Source organism: Schistocerca serialis, chromosome 1 (assembly GCF_023864345.2).
Source record: "Schistocerca serialis cubense isolate TAMUIC-IGC-003099 chromosome 1, iqSchSeri2.2, whole genome shotgun sequence".
NCBI lineage: Eukaryota > Metazoa > Arthropoda > Insecta > Orthoptera > Acrididae > Schistocerca > Schistocerca serialis.
Window position 1 is genome coordinate 347013873 of NC_064638.1, and position 17105 is coordinate 347030977.

The following is a 17105-nucleotide window of genomic DNA, read 5'->3' on the forward strand; positions in this document are numbered from 1 at the left end:
AGCAAGGTGGAGGTTCCCTGCTGTTTTGGGGTGGCATTGTGTTGGGCCGACGTACGCCGCTGGAGGTCATGGAAGGCGCCGTAACGGCTGTACGATACGTGCATGCCATCCTCCGACCGATAGTGCAACCATATCGGCAGCATATTGGCGAGGCATTCGTCTTCATGGACGACAATTCACGCCCCGATTGTGCACATCTTGTGACTGACTTCCTTCAGGATAACGAGATTGCTCGGCTAGAGTGGCCAGCATGTTCTCCAGAAATGAAGCCTATCGAACATGCCTGAGATAGAATGAAAAGGGTTGTTTATGGACGACGCTACCCACGAACCACTCTGAAGGATATATGCCGAATCGCCGTTGAGGAGTGCGACCAACAGTGCCTTGATGAACTTGTGGATAGTATGCCACAACGAATATAGGCATGCATCAATGAAAGAGGACTTGCTATTGGGTATTAGAGGTACCGGTGTGTACAGCAGTCTGGACAACGGCTTCTGAAGGTCTCGCTGTATGGTGGTGCAACATCCAATGTGTGGCTTTTGTGAGCAATAGAAAGAACGGAAATGATGTTTATGTTGATATCTACTCCAATTTTCTGAACAGGTTCCGGAACTCTCTGAACCGAGGTGATGCAAAACATTTTTTGTTGAGTGTGTTTGTTTATGCTGGATCAGTCCTCCCTCCATCAGTTCACCCGGAACAGTTTCTTTTTCTGTATCTTCACATTTTTTTCCTGCAGCCATTTCATCTTGACTTCCATGGGACACTCAATTACTTCATTACTAAGTGATTTTCGTTGCTGTATTTCTGTCTTTTCTTCAGCATTTATGTACTTTCTTCTTTCATCGATCCATTGAAATATTTCTTCTGTTTCCCTCATTTTTTCCCCAGTTATCTTTCTGATAGCTATGTTTGTCTTCCCAAAATCTGCAATTTCTATTTTTAGAGATGTCTACTCCTCTTAGAATGAATTATCTGCTGTGTTATTCTTTATCGCAGTTTTCACATCTTTGGCGAATTTGAAACGCATCTTATGCTACCTCCGTGCTTTAGTATCCCACGTCCTTCCACTTGGATTCCTCTGTACGACTCTTTTAAATTTCAGTTTACTGTGCAACATGATGAAATTCTGATCTCAGTCTACATCTGCTTCTGGGTAAGCCTTACAATCCAGTGTGCGAGTTCTATATCTGTGTGTGACCGTGGCATTATACAGCTGGATCCTTCCCTTGTCTCCGGGCCCTTTCCACGTATACTTTTTATTGTTGTAATTCTTGAAGAGAGTGCTCTCTGGCTGAAATTTATTGCAGGCCACAGTTAGTCTTTCTCCTCTCTCATACCTACTACCTAGCCTATATTTTTCTGTGTCCCTTATGTCTTCCTTTTCCCCTACAACCACATTCGAATCTCCCACGATTATTAGAGTTCCACCTCCATTTACGTACTGAATTAGCCTGATACACTTTGTCTAGCGCTTGAGCTTCTGCCTGTGACGTCGGCTTGTTACCTGAACTATTGTTGTCGGCGTTGGTTTGCTGTCGATTCTGATGAGATGGCGACGGCAGGAGAGCTAATTTTGCGCTTTCGCAGGAAAACTAGTGTGAAGATTGGAAGGTAGGTGGTGTGAAATTCCTGCTCACTGATTAAGAAGAAAAATAGTTGATGATAGGGGCACTCTTTTACTGTTTACAGATTCTAATACTACTCTGTCAGGCTGTTGTGGTAGCTGACTTAGGATCATGTTTTATAAAACATGTATCTGACCTGATAAACATTGGTTAAATTTACAAATATAAGCTCAACGGTGCCACCACCCTATTTGTTGTCAATTGCCGCGACACTCGCACTAGAGTGAGAATGAACTATGTCGCTGGCCCATACTAATTGACATTATAGCGGTTAGTGAATATGCTGCCCTATCATTGCTACCCCTGATGCTCTCTATCGAATTATTAAAGAATTATCAAGGCTTCCTGGTTGGATTAGAAATAAAGGATTCATAAAAATCAAGAGAATGGTGTTTCAGTTTAAATCTCTGAATCCTTTTTCCTAAAAGGAGACAAGCTCCTATTCCTCACAAAGGTTTTAAAGGTAAACAAAATCTTACACAACATTTGTCCCAGTACGTTTGACAATTACAAACTAACTCATTATATTTTGGGAGAGGAAGAAACATATTTACTTCTCTCATATATTTTAAAAGCAATCACAGCTGCATTTATCTCTGCCTGCTCAGTGAACCAACACTCTGCAGGCTCCTAATGAAAGTTCATTCATACGGGCGTCACACTATTAGGACAGAATAGGAATTTACTTCATGAGCAGCGAGGAAGCCAGCCCCAACTGCGCTCTCTCTCTCTCTCTCTCTCTCTCTGTTTCCCCAACCCCACACATACTACAAGCAGTACAAAAATAGTTAAACTAGGTTAGCGAGATTCAGTGGAAAGGCAGTGCAAAGATAGCCCGATTGCACTTCCATAATGTTCTACCAATTAACCGAAATCTACCACCTCCTTTACCCATAACTGACCCTATGTGATCATTCCATTTCACCCCCCCAACTATTTGTATGAGCTATTCGCTTCCAGCTGTGATCCATTGACATAATAGTCATGGAATACCACGTTCCTTCGTTTTGTAAGTGCACAATTTTATATTTCTGAACATTTAAAGCAAATTACCTATCTTTGCATCACTCTGTGGTCTTATGAAGGTCTGACTGAATATGTATGCAGATTATTTCAGACAGTTCTACATCACAGATAACATCATCTTCTGTGAAAATCCTGATTTTACTGTTAATATGGTCTCCAAGATCATTAATACACAATATAAACTGCAAGCATCCCTACACAGTTTTCTGGGGCACAATCAAAGTTACTTATACATCTGAAGATGACCCTCCATCCAAGATGACGTACTGTGTCCTCACTACCAAAACGTCCTCAGTCCAGTCACAAATTTCTCTTGATACTCCATATGGCCGAACTTTTGACAGTAAGCGTTGGTGTGTCACTGATTCAAATGAATTTCGTAAATCAAGAAATACTGCGTCTACATGACAGCTTTAATGTGAGACAGGTGTGAGTTTTCGGAATTCATGTTGACTGTCAGGGAAGAGGTCATTCTGTTGAAGATACCTCATTATGTTTTAGGTCAGAGTATGTTGTAAGATTCTACAACAAATCAGTGTCAAGGATATTGGACAGTGGTCTGGTAGCTCACTTGTACTATCTTTCTTGTAAACAGGTGTGACCTGTGGTTTGTTCCAACTACTGGGAACCGTTATTGTTCAAGGGACCTACAGTGGATTATATCTAGAAGAGGGGCCAACTCAGCCGAAACTTCACTATAGAATCTGGCAGGGAATTCATAGGGCCCTGGAGCTCAGGGGGACAGAACTTCATACCCAAGATACGATGAACGGAGTTGCTATCTGCTCCTATACAAAGGTTCTGTACAACGTTCGATACTGTACACCCTTTTGGCCCGTTTCTTCAGAACGTTGAGTCTTTCTCTACTGTATTTCCCTTATATTTCACAACGTACTTACTTATGCCAGCAATATCTACATTGCAACTGTTGTTTCATACGTTTTGGGGCTACATTCTATAGCACACATCCAATATATGTTTATTAAGGACATGCTTCAACAAATAAATAAAAACTTCCAGTTTATTGATTTTAATTTAAATAAACTCATAATTTTGCAACAAGAAACAATTAGCGTTCAGAACAACGATAAATAAAGTGTACAACAAAGAAAAACAGGATAATGCCTGAATGACAGAACTGATCTGAACAAGCTAGCACAATGTAAAATGTCTATAACAACATATTACAAATTGTATTGTACATGATTTCTTGAACTGAACAATGATGTACATACAAATTAAATTATTCTACCAATATTACAACAGAGGTAGTCACATGCAGCGAGAGTCCACATACATACAGAATATAATTTGTAAAACAATATACAAATCTCAATAAACATCAATGGGTGACAAGAATACAACGACGGTTACAAGAACACCAATCAGAATATTATAGTTCCAAAGTATACGTGTATATAGGCTAATTAAAAGCGAAATAGCCTCTAGACAGACAGATAGAAATCGATATATTCCACATTAATTGAGAAGAGGTGCATTCCTGCAGTGCTTAGGGTGTTGTTGAGGTTATTTTATATAGAGGGTCTTTGGTGCTGACTTGCAACTGCAAACAAGAATGAACTTTCAGTATGTGATACCATTTCGCTTTGAACAACTAAGTCCATATGTTTCACATTGTACTTTACGCACAGATATAATAACACCAAATAAGTCTAGCTGTAGTTACATTAACAATCAGACACAAATTTTTCGATATCATGCAATAAAAACTCCGAACATTACAATAAACTTCTGAATTATATGTTTAATATTCCGCATTAATGATTAACAAACGTTTACAGTAATTACATTACATTTTATGATACATTCCAACCAACAACCCTGTTATTCCTTAAACAAACTGCAAGTACTGGTAGGAAGGAAGCTTAATAGTTATAAAACGAAAGAGACGTAGGTGATACTGCTGGAGAAGGAGAGGCATTAAATCCTTCAACTCTGAAGGTAGCAGCAATGAATATTGTATGAGAGGAATTATGTTGTCTTTCTTATGCCAAGGATGAAATTTGAGCCACTAGTACAGATATATTACGCAAAGCACAGAAATACCAGATATTGAAAGATCCAAGTGTTTGATAGAAAAATTCGAGTGAGTAATAAACCGAAACACAAAGACAGTGAAAGATGAAGAGCTTGTTCCATTCTGTGAAGATGAATTTCCAGTTATTTGCGTTAATTTCTTCAGTGAAAATGATACGTTGCTTCAAGTAAATGAGCAGCTCAGGCATGCTTGCGACACATCGAGGGAAATAAAGGAAAAACCTTGTTACAGTGTTGTCTGTCAGTGTTGTGAAATATCACTTCATGCTATGTTGAAATAAATGTATTTGAATAAATTTCTCTTTAAATATAAACTATACCATTGACTCTCCTTACGGGAATAAAACTAAACTATTGCACAAAATTAGGCCCTTTCTGTTCCATAACATAATTATTTTTCATTACACAGTCGTAACGAATTCTAACAGTTCACTTAAAATTACACCCAAAAATATATGGCACATCTTTAAATATTGAGTCAGTTCTTAGCCTAGGACCTTAATTGATCTCAAATCCTTAATTTTCCATTACGACTCTTCCCACTTCTAAAGGAGTAGTACATTCAGTAATTGTGAGAAACATGTTCACATTTCGAAAGGGTGCTGCAGCACAAAATCAAAAGACCACATTGATATGAACACAATGAAATTGTTCGAATAAATATATTTTCATAAAAAAAGCCTTTTGTCTGCCATATATTTCTCTCGGGCAGTCCATGGAACAAGTCATCCTGCTAGATACATGTCTCCCATTTCTTTAAACCATATACGTAGAACATCCAGTCTAGTGTGTTGGCTATCGCCTAACATTCTCAATATTTTTCCGTTTTTTTAAATAGTCATTATCATAACAAAATCTACAAAAATACGAAATAGTTCGAATTATCACAAACATCACATTATTTGACTAACGGCTGCCTATACAAAATATCTCCTTACGGCAAATTTAATTAGATGTGTACAAGTGCAATATTTCCAGGCTTCAGTACGTTTTACTCATGACATGGAACGCCGACGTAGTGATGTCGCGAGCACCTCTGCCGTCTCTACGCCCAAATCACGTGGCGCCGCACTCATTACAAAAATAGCTCTGTCGGTCGGCGTCTTCTTAGATGTACTGCCCTAGCGCCGTGTACAGCTCTTGCAAACAAGAGAGCATCTGGCTGAACGTGACGCGGTCCTCAGGTTTCGACAGCCAGCACCACGCCATCAAAGTGAACCTGCGAAATACACAAGAGCGAAGATACACATGAGAGTCGTCCCATTAGACATTTTCTATCGCTGCTATCAAGCAAAACGCTAGATCTGTAGAATAAAAAAGAAATGTGGAGGACAAGGGTTGAACGTCGTCCACGGGGTCATTAACGCTGGAGCACAATTTCATAGAGGATACGGACGAAAGTTCTCTGTCGTGTTGTTTTTAAGGGGGGACATTGATGAAATTGACCAAAAATGTCAATTTTCGATTTATTTTGTATTTGTTAGTACAACTCATGGACAAAAAGTTCCCAAAGCTTCAATGCTGAAATCGCATCTGAAGTGCCTGAAAATTAATTAACAGTGTGACGCAGCCTCCCTACTACTCCAAGCTCAGCTCAGAGGGATAACAACCCCTACATTCACAAGGAGAGGCTTCCAAATTGTATCCTGGATCTTGTCAATCCCACTTACAGGTTTCTGGCCGATCCTGCATTATTTAAAAAGAGTGTTCATGTCAAAATCCAAAATCCGAATAAGTATCTAAATTCACTCATATGGAAACGATGCCCTAAACACACATTAGCATCTGCTGTAGTTGTCAGAATTGCAACTTATGATGCAGCTTTTGTATTTAATGATGGGAACGCCGAGAGAATGAACGTATTAGAAGAAATGGGCTTCCAGATAGGAAATTTTACTCAAGACATCCTGCGAAAAATAGATTTACGGCGCGTGTCTGCAGCTGAAAAGTCAGTTGAAGACCTGGTAAAGGAAAGAAGACAGATAACAAGAAATCAGAAGAGAAGCCTTGAAGGGAAAGACGACTCAGAGTACAAATATGGTCCCCTCTGAAGAACTGACATAAGGAAAAAAGTTAGGTTGAACTTTAAATTGCGGTCCCCGAAAAGTTTGTTTTTTAAAGTACATGTATATTCCTTAGATTCTATCAATGCTACAACTATTAAATTTTGTACAAATGTTTTTGTAAGTCTAATAAAGGTTGTCTCAAGAGATTTTTGAACTTATGATTACAAGCTGAGATATGGGGCAAAGTGCTAGAAATTTTGCATGAATTTAAAATTGTACTTGCGGAATTATAATTTAAAAATTATGAAAATTCTCCTATTTGACCTATTCCAAAAACCTCATGAGAGAAGCTTACAACATATAAAGAGATGAAATAGAGAAATTTTTGTAGAAATCTCTTGAATACTTTCTGAGGAAAAGAAACATAGATTATTTTTTGAAAATAAAACTTCAAATTTAATTCAAATAAAATTGAATATATATAATCAGTGGATTTTATATGTAAATGTGTTACTTTCATGAAAAGCGTGGTACAAAATTCCATTGCCATATCTCCAAAACCGTGAATTTGGTGCATTTTGGAAAAAGTGTGGGTTATTCATCATCGTCCCCCCTTAAAGCACCTAACCCAGAAACTCCTTAATCGTAGCATCCTTTTGCTTGATATAACTTTGCAAGAGCAGTGATAATCAAAAGCTCTTGGTAGAAATTTCAGAGCAAGTTTGGCTGTGCACCATACCGTGGCACGAATCTGGACTTGGTAACTTTGTCACAAGTGCTCTTCACACTCAGCAGTGCGAACGCACCTCATGAAACACATCAATTCTCTTCTTCCATCACAAACTCATTCAGCAAGTAACTGTGGAATGCTTGAGTGAGACTGTCTTTCCACAATATTCTCCATCTCTCACGAAGTATGAGTTTATCTGAGACCTTAACATCGGTTCACCAAAGTGCACAGTTCAGTAGCGCTAAGACCAGTTCCATAAACAGAATCCACTGTATTCGTTTGTGAGCGTTAGAAACTTTTATTAATGACAATAATTGTCCGTGATAAGAAAAAACATTCAGCCAAGTGAGTCTCACACATCTGTCCCATGGACTAGGTCTTTCTTCTAACGAAGCCTCTGGGAGGCTTCCGAGAAACGTGTGAAAAATTCTATACTATCCATGAAATGCACTCGTATTAACATATTGCATATAGCACATGTTCTACTGACCTCACACTGCCATGGTCGCAACAATTTCGGTACAGTCTACGCTAAGTCAGAGTGTAAAACGGCCAGCAACCGTCAGTTCTATTTGCCTGTAATTCGAGCAATGGGATCAACACTTGCCCCCACAATGTTCCAGACTTGACACGATACTGCACTGTCACCTGAGGAGGTTAAAACTAGGGGCACAAGACACAGAGTGACATCTAACTATTCATTTCGCTGAATGCAAGTTTCCTTCATGCTAAGTGAATGGAGCTACCAAAAATCAACTGTGATGGTCAGTTAGTTTTATGATCGTATCTTGAATGATGTTGGTCGGATAATGGTTCAAAAATAGAAGTGAATAGTGCCTGTAGATGGTTCAAAATAATGACCGAAAACTTCAGCACACGGCGAATTCTCACGCAATATGTAAGTATAATAATACGCGTAAGAATTGTGAGCACATATTTCTGACTAGAGGCCCAGAAGTTCTACACACACGAATAGTTTGTGTGCAGACTCAAGGCCCCGTGTGGTAAAAAGTGGTAATATCACGTGTATATTCTACAAAGCATATATTTCCTGCCAGTGTAAAATACATCAGCCTCCGTTATAAAAAAAAGTAATAGCTGTCTTAACGTTACTATAGGAACACTAAAACAGTATTACCATATACCAATGCATGGTTCCACAGCGATAAGTACTGGTAAAATTCTCTCGAGCTTACAACCGCGTCATATTTTTTAAAATGTACGCGCTCACGGCCGAGTCCTCCTTCGCCATTGTAACGTGTCACAACTTGACGATGGCCTAACAGTACTCCGCTCTTGGATTTTAAACCATTTGACGCTGTTGGAAGCTCGAGAGATTTTTACCAGCATTGACATGTATGCATATGCATGATAAAATTGCAGTAAGGTGCTGTTAACAACTTGCTGTTTCTTATTTTTATTTAAGGGCAAATAGTATCAGGAGTACATATGAGTAGTTTTAGATATATTATCAAAATGAACGAACATCATGAGAGTACTTAATATTGATGTGGATAGGTAAGTGTATCGGCCTTTTAATGATAGTTATGATACTTGGCGGTGTAGAACAAATGGTGAGTTGGGTCACCTTACACAAGGAGCAGATATTGGAAGACCAATTAAAAAAATGTAAGAGAATAACTTGGTTTAGACATGTTCTAAAAAAGTTTGCTGATAGAACAGAAAATATTTATGAACGTAGGGCAATTGGAGACACACAGAGATGAATATAATGAATGCGATGGATAGACAACGTGGAAAAGGAAATAAAGACTCAGATGACGGAAAAGTATCAAACGGGAGAGGGTATAATGGAGGAGACTTGATAAGGAATATAACTCTCACATACGGCTCTAATCACCTGAGAAAAATAATATTTTAAGCACTCAGCTGTCGGTCAGAAATCTCGCCCCCCCCCCTCCCCTTTGTCTGAATAACAGTGTCTAGACAACAAATTTATTCGTTTTCCGTGGCTGGTTTGAGCCAGTATATGCCACCTTTAGATTTAAAAACTAATCGCACAAACTGTTACTTGTCGTCAATAGTTGTTGCAAAGAGTTTTTAAATCTGAAGAATGCCGTGCTGGCTCAAAATGGTCTTTGAAAATAAATAAATTCGTTATCTGGATTGCGCTCTTTAGACAATTTGCATATACATATGACTAAGGTATCTCCACGAGCGCTAACGCCGCCAGCATCTCGTGGTCCTGCGGTAGCGTTCTCGCTTCCCACGCCAGGGTTCCCGTGTTCGATTCCCGGCGGGGTCAGGGATTTTCTCTGCCTCCTGGTAGCTGGGTGTTGTGTGATGTCCTTAGGTTAGTTCGGTTTAAGTAGTTCTAAGTTCTCGGGGACTGATGACCATAGATGTTAAGTCCCATAGTGCTCAGAGCCATTTGAACCATTTGAAGCGCTAATGCTGTCTTTTAATCGATCCTCCTGTTCTGAAGTTCGTGGTTATCCTTTGAAGATTTCTAAACTGGGTATTAAACGCTGACAGCCCAAGACAGGAGTAAGTCGGGTGTAGGTAGAGGTGAGGGGCCACTCACAACTCGTCCGGACAGTTGAGCGGCTGCGACAGGCGGTAGCCGTCCCGCAGGTAGGCGCTCATCTCGAAGGGGTCCACCTCCACGTACGGCTGCTGGCCCAGCGTCGTCAGCTCCCACAGAAGCACGCCGAACGCCCACTGCAGCAGCAACAACAACAAAAAACGCTGTGAGCGCACAGAACTGGTTTTCCAACTTTGTGAACCACTCGTCGTTAGGCTGGACGCAGTTTGAACATATGAACATTCGCAACTGAGGAACGCACTTATAGAGTAGAAGTCCGTTTCAGTTGCTAGTAACTTTCTTAATTTATTCCACGACCGGTTTCGGAGCTTAAAGCTTCATCTTCAGATGCCACCAAATAGTTGTGACAACATAAATGAACGGGCGTCGAGCCAGTCAATCATTGTGGATTAAATCCACGTTCAACAAACGAATGGGAGCGTAGGACCTGCAACCACAATCCCTACCTGGACAGTACGACTAACGTTTGTTGAACGTGGGTGTGATCCCCAGTGATTGACTGTTGTGATCATCACACATTTCAGTTTTCATAATTATTTAGTAGCATCTGAAGATGAAGCTTTAAACCTAGAAACCGGTCGTGAAATAAATTAAGAAAATTGCTGGCAATTGAAACAGAATTTTACTGTATAAATACTTACAATAGCAATTTATTGACAAGTAGATCGACTTATCCCAAGCTACAGCAGTTGACAGATACGGAAAGTTATTCTAACTTGCGAAACTGCATTATCCCTATGCACCACGTATCCTACTACTGAGACAAAACATTATGACCATCTGCTTAATGGGAGGTTTCGGCCAAGACTGTTGAAAGAACTGCGTTTCTTCTTTTACATAATTTGCATCCATAAAGATCGTCTGTAAAAGAATTTTTTTTTGTTGTGCAAGTGTTTTAGAAGCTACAGATGGTTGACTGGAACCGTGCACCGATCCAAATACACTCCTGGAAATGGAAAAAAGAACACATTGACACCGGTGTGTCAGACCCACCATACTTGCTCCGGACACTGCGAGAGGGCTGTACAAGCAATGATCACACGCACGGCACAGCGGACACACCAGGAACCGCGGTGTTGGCCGTCGAATGGCGCTAGCTGCGCAGCATTTGTGCACCGCCGCCGTCAGTGTCAGCCAGTTTGCCGTGGCATACGGAGCTCCATCGCAGTCTTTAACACTGGTAGCATGCCGCGACAGCGTGGACGTGAACCGTATGTGCAGTTGACGGACTTTGAGCGACCGAGCGTATAGTGGGCATGCGGGAGGCCGGGTGGACGTACCGCCGAATTGCTCAACACGTGGGGCGTGAGGTCTCCACAGTACATCGACGTCGCAACAGGCGTGAATGGAGGGACGAATGGAGACGTGTCGTCTTCAGCGATGAGAGTCGCTTCTGCCTTGGTGCCAATGATGGTCGTATGCGTGTTTGGCGCCGTGCAGGTGAGCGCCACAATCAGGACTGCATACGACCGAGGCACACAGGGCCAACACCCGGCATCATGGTGTGGGGAGCGATGTCCTACACTGGCCGTACACCACTGGTGATCGTCGAGGGGACACTGAATAGTGCACGGTACATCCAAACCGTCATCGAACCCATCGTTCTACCATTCCTAGACCGGCAAGGGAACTTGCTGTTCCAACAGAACAATGCACATCCGCATGTATCCCGTGCCACCCAACGTGCTCTAGAAGGTGTAAGTCAACTACCCTGGCCAGCAAGATCTCCGGATCTGTCCCCCATTGAGCATGTTTGGGACTGGATGAAGCGTCGTCTCACGCGGTCTGCACGTCCAGCACGAACGCTGGTCCAACTGAGGCGCCAGGTGGAAATGGCATGGCAAGCCGTTCCACAGGACTACATCCAGCATCTCTACGATCGTCTCCATGGGAGAATAGCAGCCTGCATTGCTGCGAAAGGTGGATATACACTGTACTAGTGCCGACATTGTGCATGCTCTGTTGCCTGTGTCTATGTGCCTGTGGTTCTGTCAGTGTGATCATGTGATGTATCTGACCCCAGGAATGTGTCAATAAAGTTTCCGCTTCCTGGGACAATGAATTCACGGTGTTCTTATTTCAATTTCCAGGAGTGTACAAACAGCTGTAGGCGCTCGATGAACTAGTTCAAGAATAGATTCGGCCTGGATACGGATTTCTGTCCAATGAAAATCTGCTTAAAAGCTGCACCTCTGCCAGTATGCAAAATGACAACGAGAACTTAAGCGCACGCATTTGGAAACCGGTGCTGAAACTTCTCCCTTGTGGCGCAAAAACTGTTGCAATAACTCCTTATACTGCTGCCGGTATAGTCAATGAAAGTTATTCATGTATTACGAAGAACATTAACTTGTTAGTACTAGTCATAGGGACGAACAGCGAAAACTTCGCGGAGTTATTTGACAGGAAACGTATGGCCACCAGGAAGCATGGACTGTCTCAGTTCGTTAATACAGCCTGGATTGAAAAAATATTGCACCAAATTCCCAACAAGAGCAATTGAGAGAACTAGGAAGTATGCCTCTATGATTCTGGGATCGCAGATTAACCCTAAGTTTTGAAACAATATTATTTTTATTACTCAAATTTCAAACACGTTTTTTTCGAAACATCATTTTCCAGCGCTCGAAGCTCTATAGAAACTCGACAGAGTAATCCGTTCACTTGATTTGTTACTTAAGTGAAAGATACTAACGCGTAGGGGGTCTTAGTGACAGTTTTTTTATTAGAAATTTAAATATATTAATTAATGAATCTAACTTAGAGAAACATGTGAAAAAAACACGTTTTTCACATAGAGGCCATTTTGATTTTTTGAGGTTTTTTTATAAAACCTCATCGTGATGCCTCCCATCCAAAATTTATTCTAATTTAATACAGGTCTATTTTATGGCTTTCAGAAACAGAAACTAGTCTATACAACGCTTCACGCAAACTAACGCGTCGCGAGGCTTATACTTTGGCAAAGGCGACAGCCGCCGTTTTTAATTTGTTGTCCCGAAAATAATTTTTTTCACTCGTGAATGTAAGGCTATTAAAGTGGTAAAACCCCTATTTTAATAAAAATCATTCCTTGAACAAAAAAAAAAAATTCCAAACTTCACCCATTTTTCGTCCCTCTTGACTAGAGCTTCGGCTCAATGGCATATCGGTCAACCATTGGAAAGCAAGGCAATAGTGATACTTCGTGGCATGGATTCGACGAGTACCTGGTTGTATTCCGCATCTATGTTGACCACATGTCAATGCACAGGACACTCAACAAATTATGGTATGGTGGTTTGTCTGCGGGAGGCTGGCACCTGATAGGGTCGCAGCTGGGTAACAGCGGGTCCTGGTCGGAAAATTTTGTAGCCAACACATCAACGCGAGTTCACTATCAACCTTCTCAAACTACTGCAGGTCGATTATGGCGTTATGACACGGACTGCTGTAAGATGCTATCGCCTTGAAGGAAGACAAGCAAGAAGAGAGGTAGGTAGCCCTCAATAACATTCACGTAATCCACAGCTGTGACGATGGAATTTTTTTCCTACAAGCCACACGAAAGCTCAGGTGAATGTCCCCCATAGCATAACATGTTCCACCGGCCTGCGTCAGTAGCACGGTGCAAATTTCGAGAAACCGTTTGGTTGTATGATGGTGAATCCGGTCACGACCATTGATCTGGTGTAACAAAAAACGTGTTTGATCTCACCAAAGGACAAATCGCCACTGATCCATGGTCTAATGCCGACCTGCGTGCTTCGAAAGAATTGCGCCTTCACTATGATTGTACTCAGGTGTCAGAGCCACCAGACATCGCTGCTTTTCCTACTTTAACCCTCCATTACTCGAGCGATAATTCGTGACACAGTCACTCGCGCTGTGATATATGTTATGCAAAACATAAACGTTGTATTTGGACATTCTGAACAGTGTGTATTAATTATATTAGCAGTGTTTTATTTAAATCTAAATACAATACACAAATACGATTCTCTCTTGGTGATAAATATTTTTGGGAATTGTTCGTAAATAGCTCCAGTGTCTCTCTGACAGCTGCCAAGTTGTCATTCTCCCTGCGAACACTTCCATCAGTGATACTGTCAAACCTCAGAAAAGACAAGTGCAACCTGACTCGGATTTCACTAAGCATAAGTAGCACAATTCAAGTGCGTTGCCCTTTGAGTTATCCCACAATTTCATTAACTCTTTATCGAACATCTCAGGGATCCACACAGATACTACAAACCAATGAAAGCATCGATCTGTATAAAATCTGATTCTTTAGCATCCATTTCTCTGCAAGAATAGCCATGAACTTCATTGATGTAAATGTTACTACGTACATGATGTAATAATGGGTATTGTATTACAGTGCAATAAAACTCCGTAATAACTATTTCCGTCTTAGTTATACGAGCTTCATTTTTGGGGTCCAGGTGAAAACGTAATAATATTACAAGCTCTTACTCTATCACTGGAAGGTTATTTATTTTTCCTCCATTTAGCTACTCCATCTTTCCCTAAAAGAAATACGTCCTCTTTAATTACTTCCTCCTGTAATTCAAAATCATAATTTTCCGCTATGTCTTGATCCTTTCCTAAATCATGAGCGCTTTCATGTACACAGGCCTTGTTCTCAGAGTCAGCTGTATCGCTGTCGGGATCTTCGTCGCTCAGCTCATGGAACGATTCAGTAATGCATCAGGATCTCTGCTACACTCAGTCCTAGGTATTTTACAAACATTGACATTGATTCCACAAACAAATTGAAGAGAATGTTTCCTTTTCTTAGGTAAGTATTCTAGGCAAAAAGCAGATTAACTGTAATTGTTTTCGATGAGCCTAAAACTACGCACGTGAAAGTTGTATCCAATCTAGGAAAACAATAAAGTAACATACACTTACTTTGTCTCACACTGTAGCAGTAGCGCTCGCGTGATTGACGAGTGTCCTCCAGGCTATAGTAATGTTTCATTAAGAGTGCAACTCGCGTAACTGAAAACCTGTGATGGCTGAAGCTGACGGATGAAAATGGCTCCAACTCATCCGGCCCAGTCAGATAAAATTAGAGTAGGAAAATCATGTGGATATCGGGTGTCGTTTACACGTGAACCGAAGGGTTAATCGGCGGACAAGGCTCCCAATCGCGCGTTTTGTGATGAGGCTGGATGCCCCAAACCTCGTCGTCTACTCGTCATTTCACCGTCCTTAACCACTTTCCGTATCCTTCACTACAAAAGCAAGTTAACAGTAGACTTGCATTGTTTTTCCCAAGATGGTTGTTCGCAGCTGACGGGCTGTAACCATCTGCCTCTTGTCAAAGTTGCTAGTGCTGTGGATCTTCACACCCGTCGCTCGTATCGTCACTGGGCCTTAACTTGAGAAAAAAATTTCTACGTATGTAAATCGGGAACATAGAATTGTATGGTAGCGGAAAAGGGTCTATGACAAAAACGGAACGGAAGACAGTCCAAGCGTTTCAGATGTGGTGCTGCAAAGGATACAGAAAATTATGTCGGCGTTTAAGATAAGCAGTGAGAATTGGCGACGAAAGGAAATTTGGGAAAACATTGACAGTAGGTTGGCACATGATGATAGGACATATGTAACGCTGTCGGGAAATAGCTTCCGTCGTACTAGAGGGATGTGAATGAGGTAAAGGGGTAAGAGCTGTAGAGGAAATCAGAGAGTGGAATATATCTAATGAATAACTGTAGACGTGGGGCGCAATTGCCACTATGAGATCAACATATTGGCCGAGTCAAACAAATCAGAAGACTGATGACTCTATACAGATAAGTGTTGCTACAGTTATAACTCATTCGTCCCTCCCCCTTTTATATACGTTTATTATCATGTCACGTGCCGCTACACCACAAAGAATTATTAGGTCTTACAATAGCAGTGATCATAGTTTTTTAGCTGCTAAGAGTCGTCAGGCGAATTTCTCTGATGTTTCAGCAGATATTTGTAGTTTCGTTTTTGCATTGTGCAACTGGAATCATCACAAACAAATACTGTACTTCAACTCTTTCATGACACCGAGTGTCGACGAAAAGCAACGGTTTGTTTCCGCTATAAACAACATAATTTTTAAAGCGGAATTACACGTGCCTGTTCAATAGAACTGCCACAGATTACTCTAGTGCATCGATATGTATTAACAGAGATAGTAAAACACGAATAATGAACAACAATCCAGCATCGATCTATCGTGGCCGTAGCAGTGCACTCGGGCCCAGGCAGTGCTGTCGCTGCTGGAGTGATGGCTATTCTTCGTGTTTTACTGCCCCTCTAAATACATATCGATAACAAAACTTTCGCACTGATCTGGGACTGCTCTATCGAATGGACACATAAAATTCCGCTTAAACAATAATTTTGTTTGCAGTGGGAAACAAACTGATGCTTTCCGTCGATACTGGGCATTCTATCAAAGGCACGATCACCATTGTATGTTTGGGTTGGCTCCATCTACGCAAAACAAAAATGAAATTGCAAATATCTACTGAAACACCAGAGAAAACGCGCCTGATGAGTCTTAGGAGAGACTATGATCTTACAGCATAGCTTGAGAAACTCGCTTTCGGTGCATGCAACATCTAGTCATTCGCCATCTACCGGCTGTGATATGCTTTACAGTATCAGGTGATACCTCAAAAGAAATTAAGTACCGGTGACTCTAGTGAAGTACGAAGACAGCAGTTGTCATTTGTGGACTTTGCATGCAACCAAGCGTGCGCAATGCGACACTCTGCTGCAGTGAAGGTTTCAAGGGAATTCTGTTTGATCGAAGAAGGAAGCACTTTCCGTCGTGTTATTGCAGATGCCACTGTCTCTCCATCTGTTTAGATTGTGGACACGGTACAGAGAGACAGGGTCAGTGCACAAGGCGCGTTGGACGAGATCGCCAACACATTACAGACCCCACGTGAAGACCTATATCTAGACATCCAAGCACTGCGACCTCGCGTTGCTAATGGCACAGCACTGCAAGACGATCTCTTAAGGACCACTGGAACCTGTGTGTCCGATCAGACTGTAAGGAACAGGTTACGGGAAAGGACGTTACGACCCAGACTCCTGTTCGAGTAGCCCGC

General features: G+C 41.4%; 1 protein-coding gene across 1 annotated transcript in view; it reads right to left on the reverse strand.

Annotated features, from left to right (window-relative positions):
• Nucleotides 1-3720: 3720 nt before the first annotated feature.
• Nucleotides 3721-17105, reverse strand: part of LOC126457405 (tyrosine-protein kinase Dnt-like) — a 233936-nt gene continuing 220551 nt past the window's right edge. The window contains exons 11-12 of the mRNA XM_050093674.1: nt 9997-10133; nt 3721-5934 (exon numbers count right to left, since the gene is read on the reverse strand). Of these exons, the coding sequence (XP_049949631.1) occupies nt 5823-5934; nt 9997-10133 (249 nt within the window). The 3' untranslated portion in view covers nt 3721-5822. The remainder of the gene's footprint in view (nt 5935-9996; nt 10134-17105) is intronic.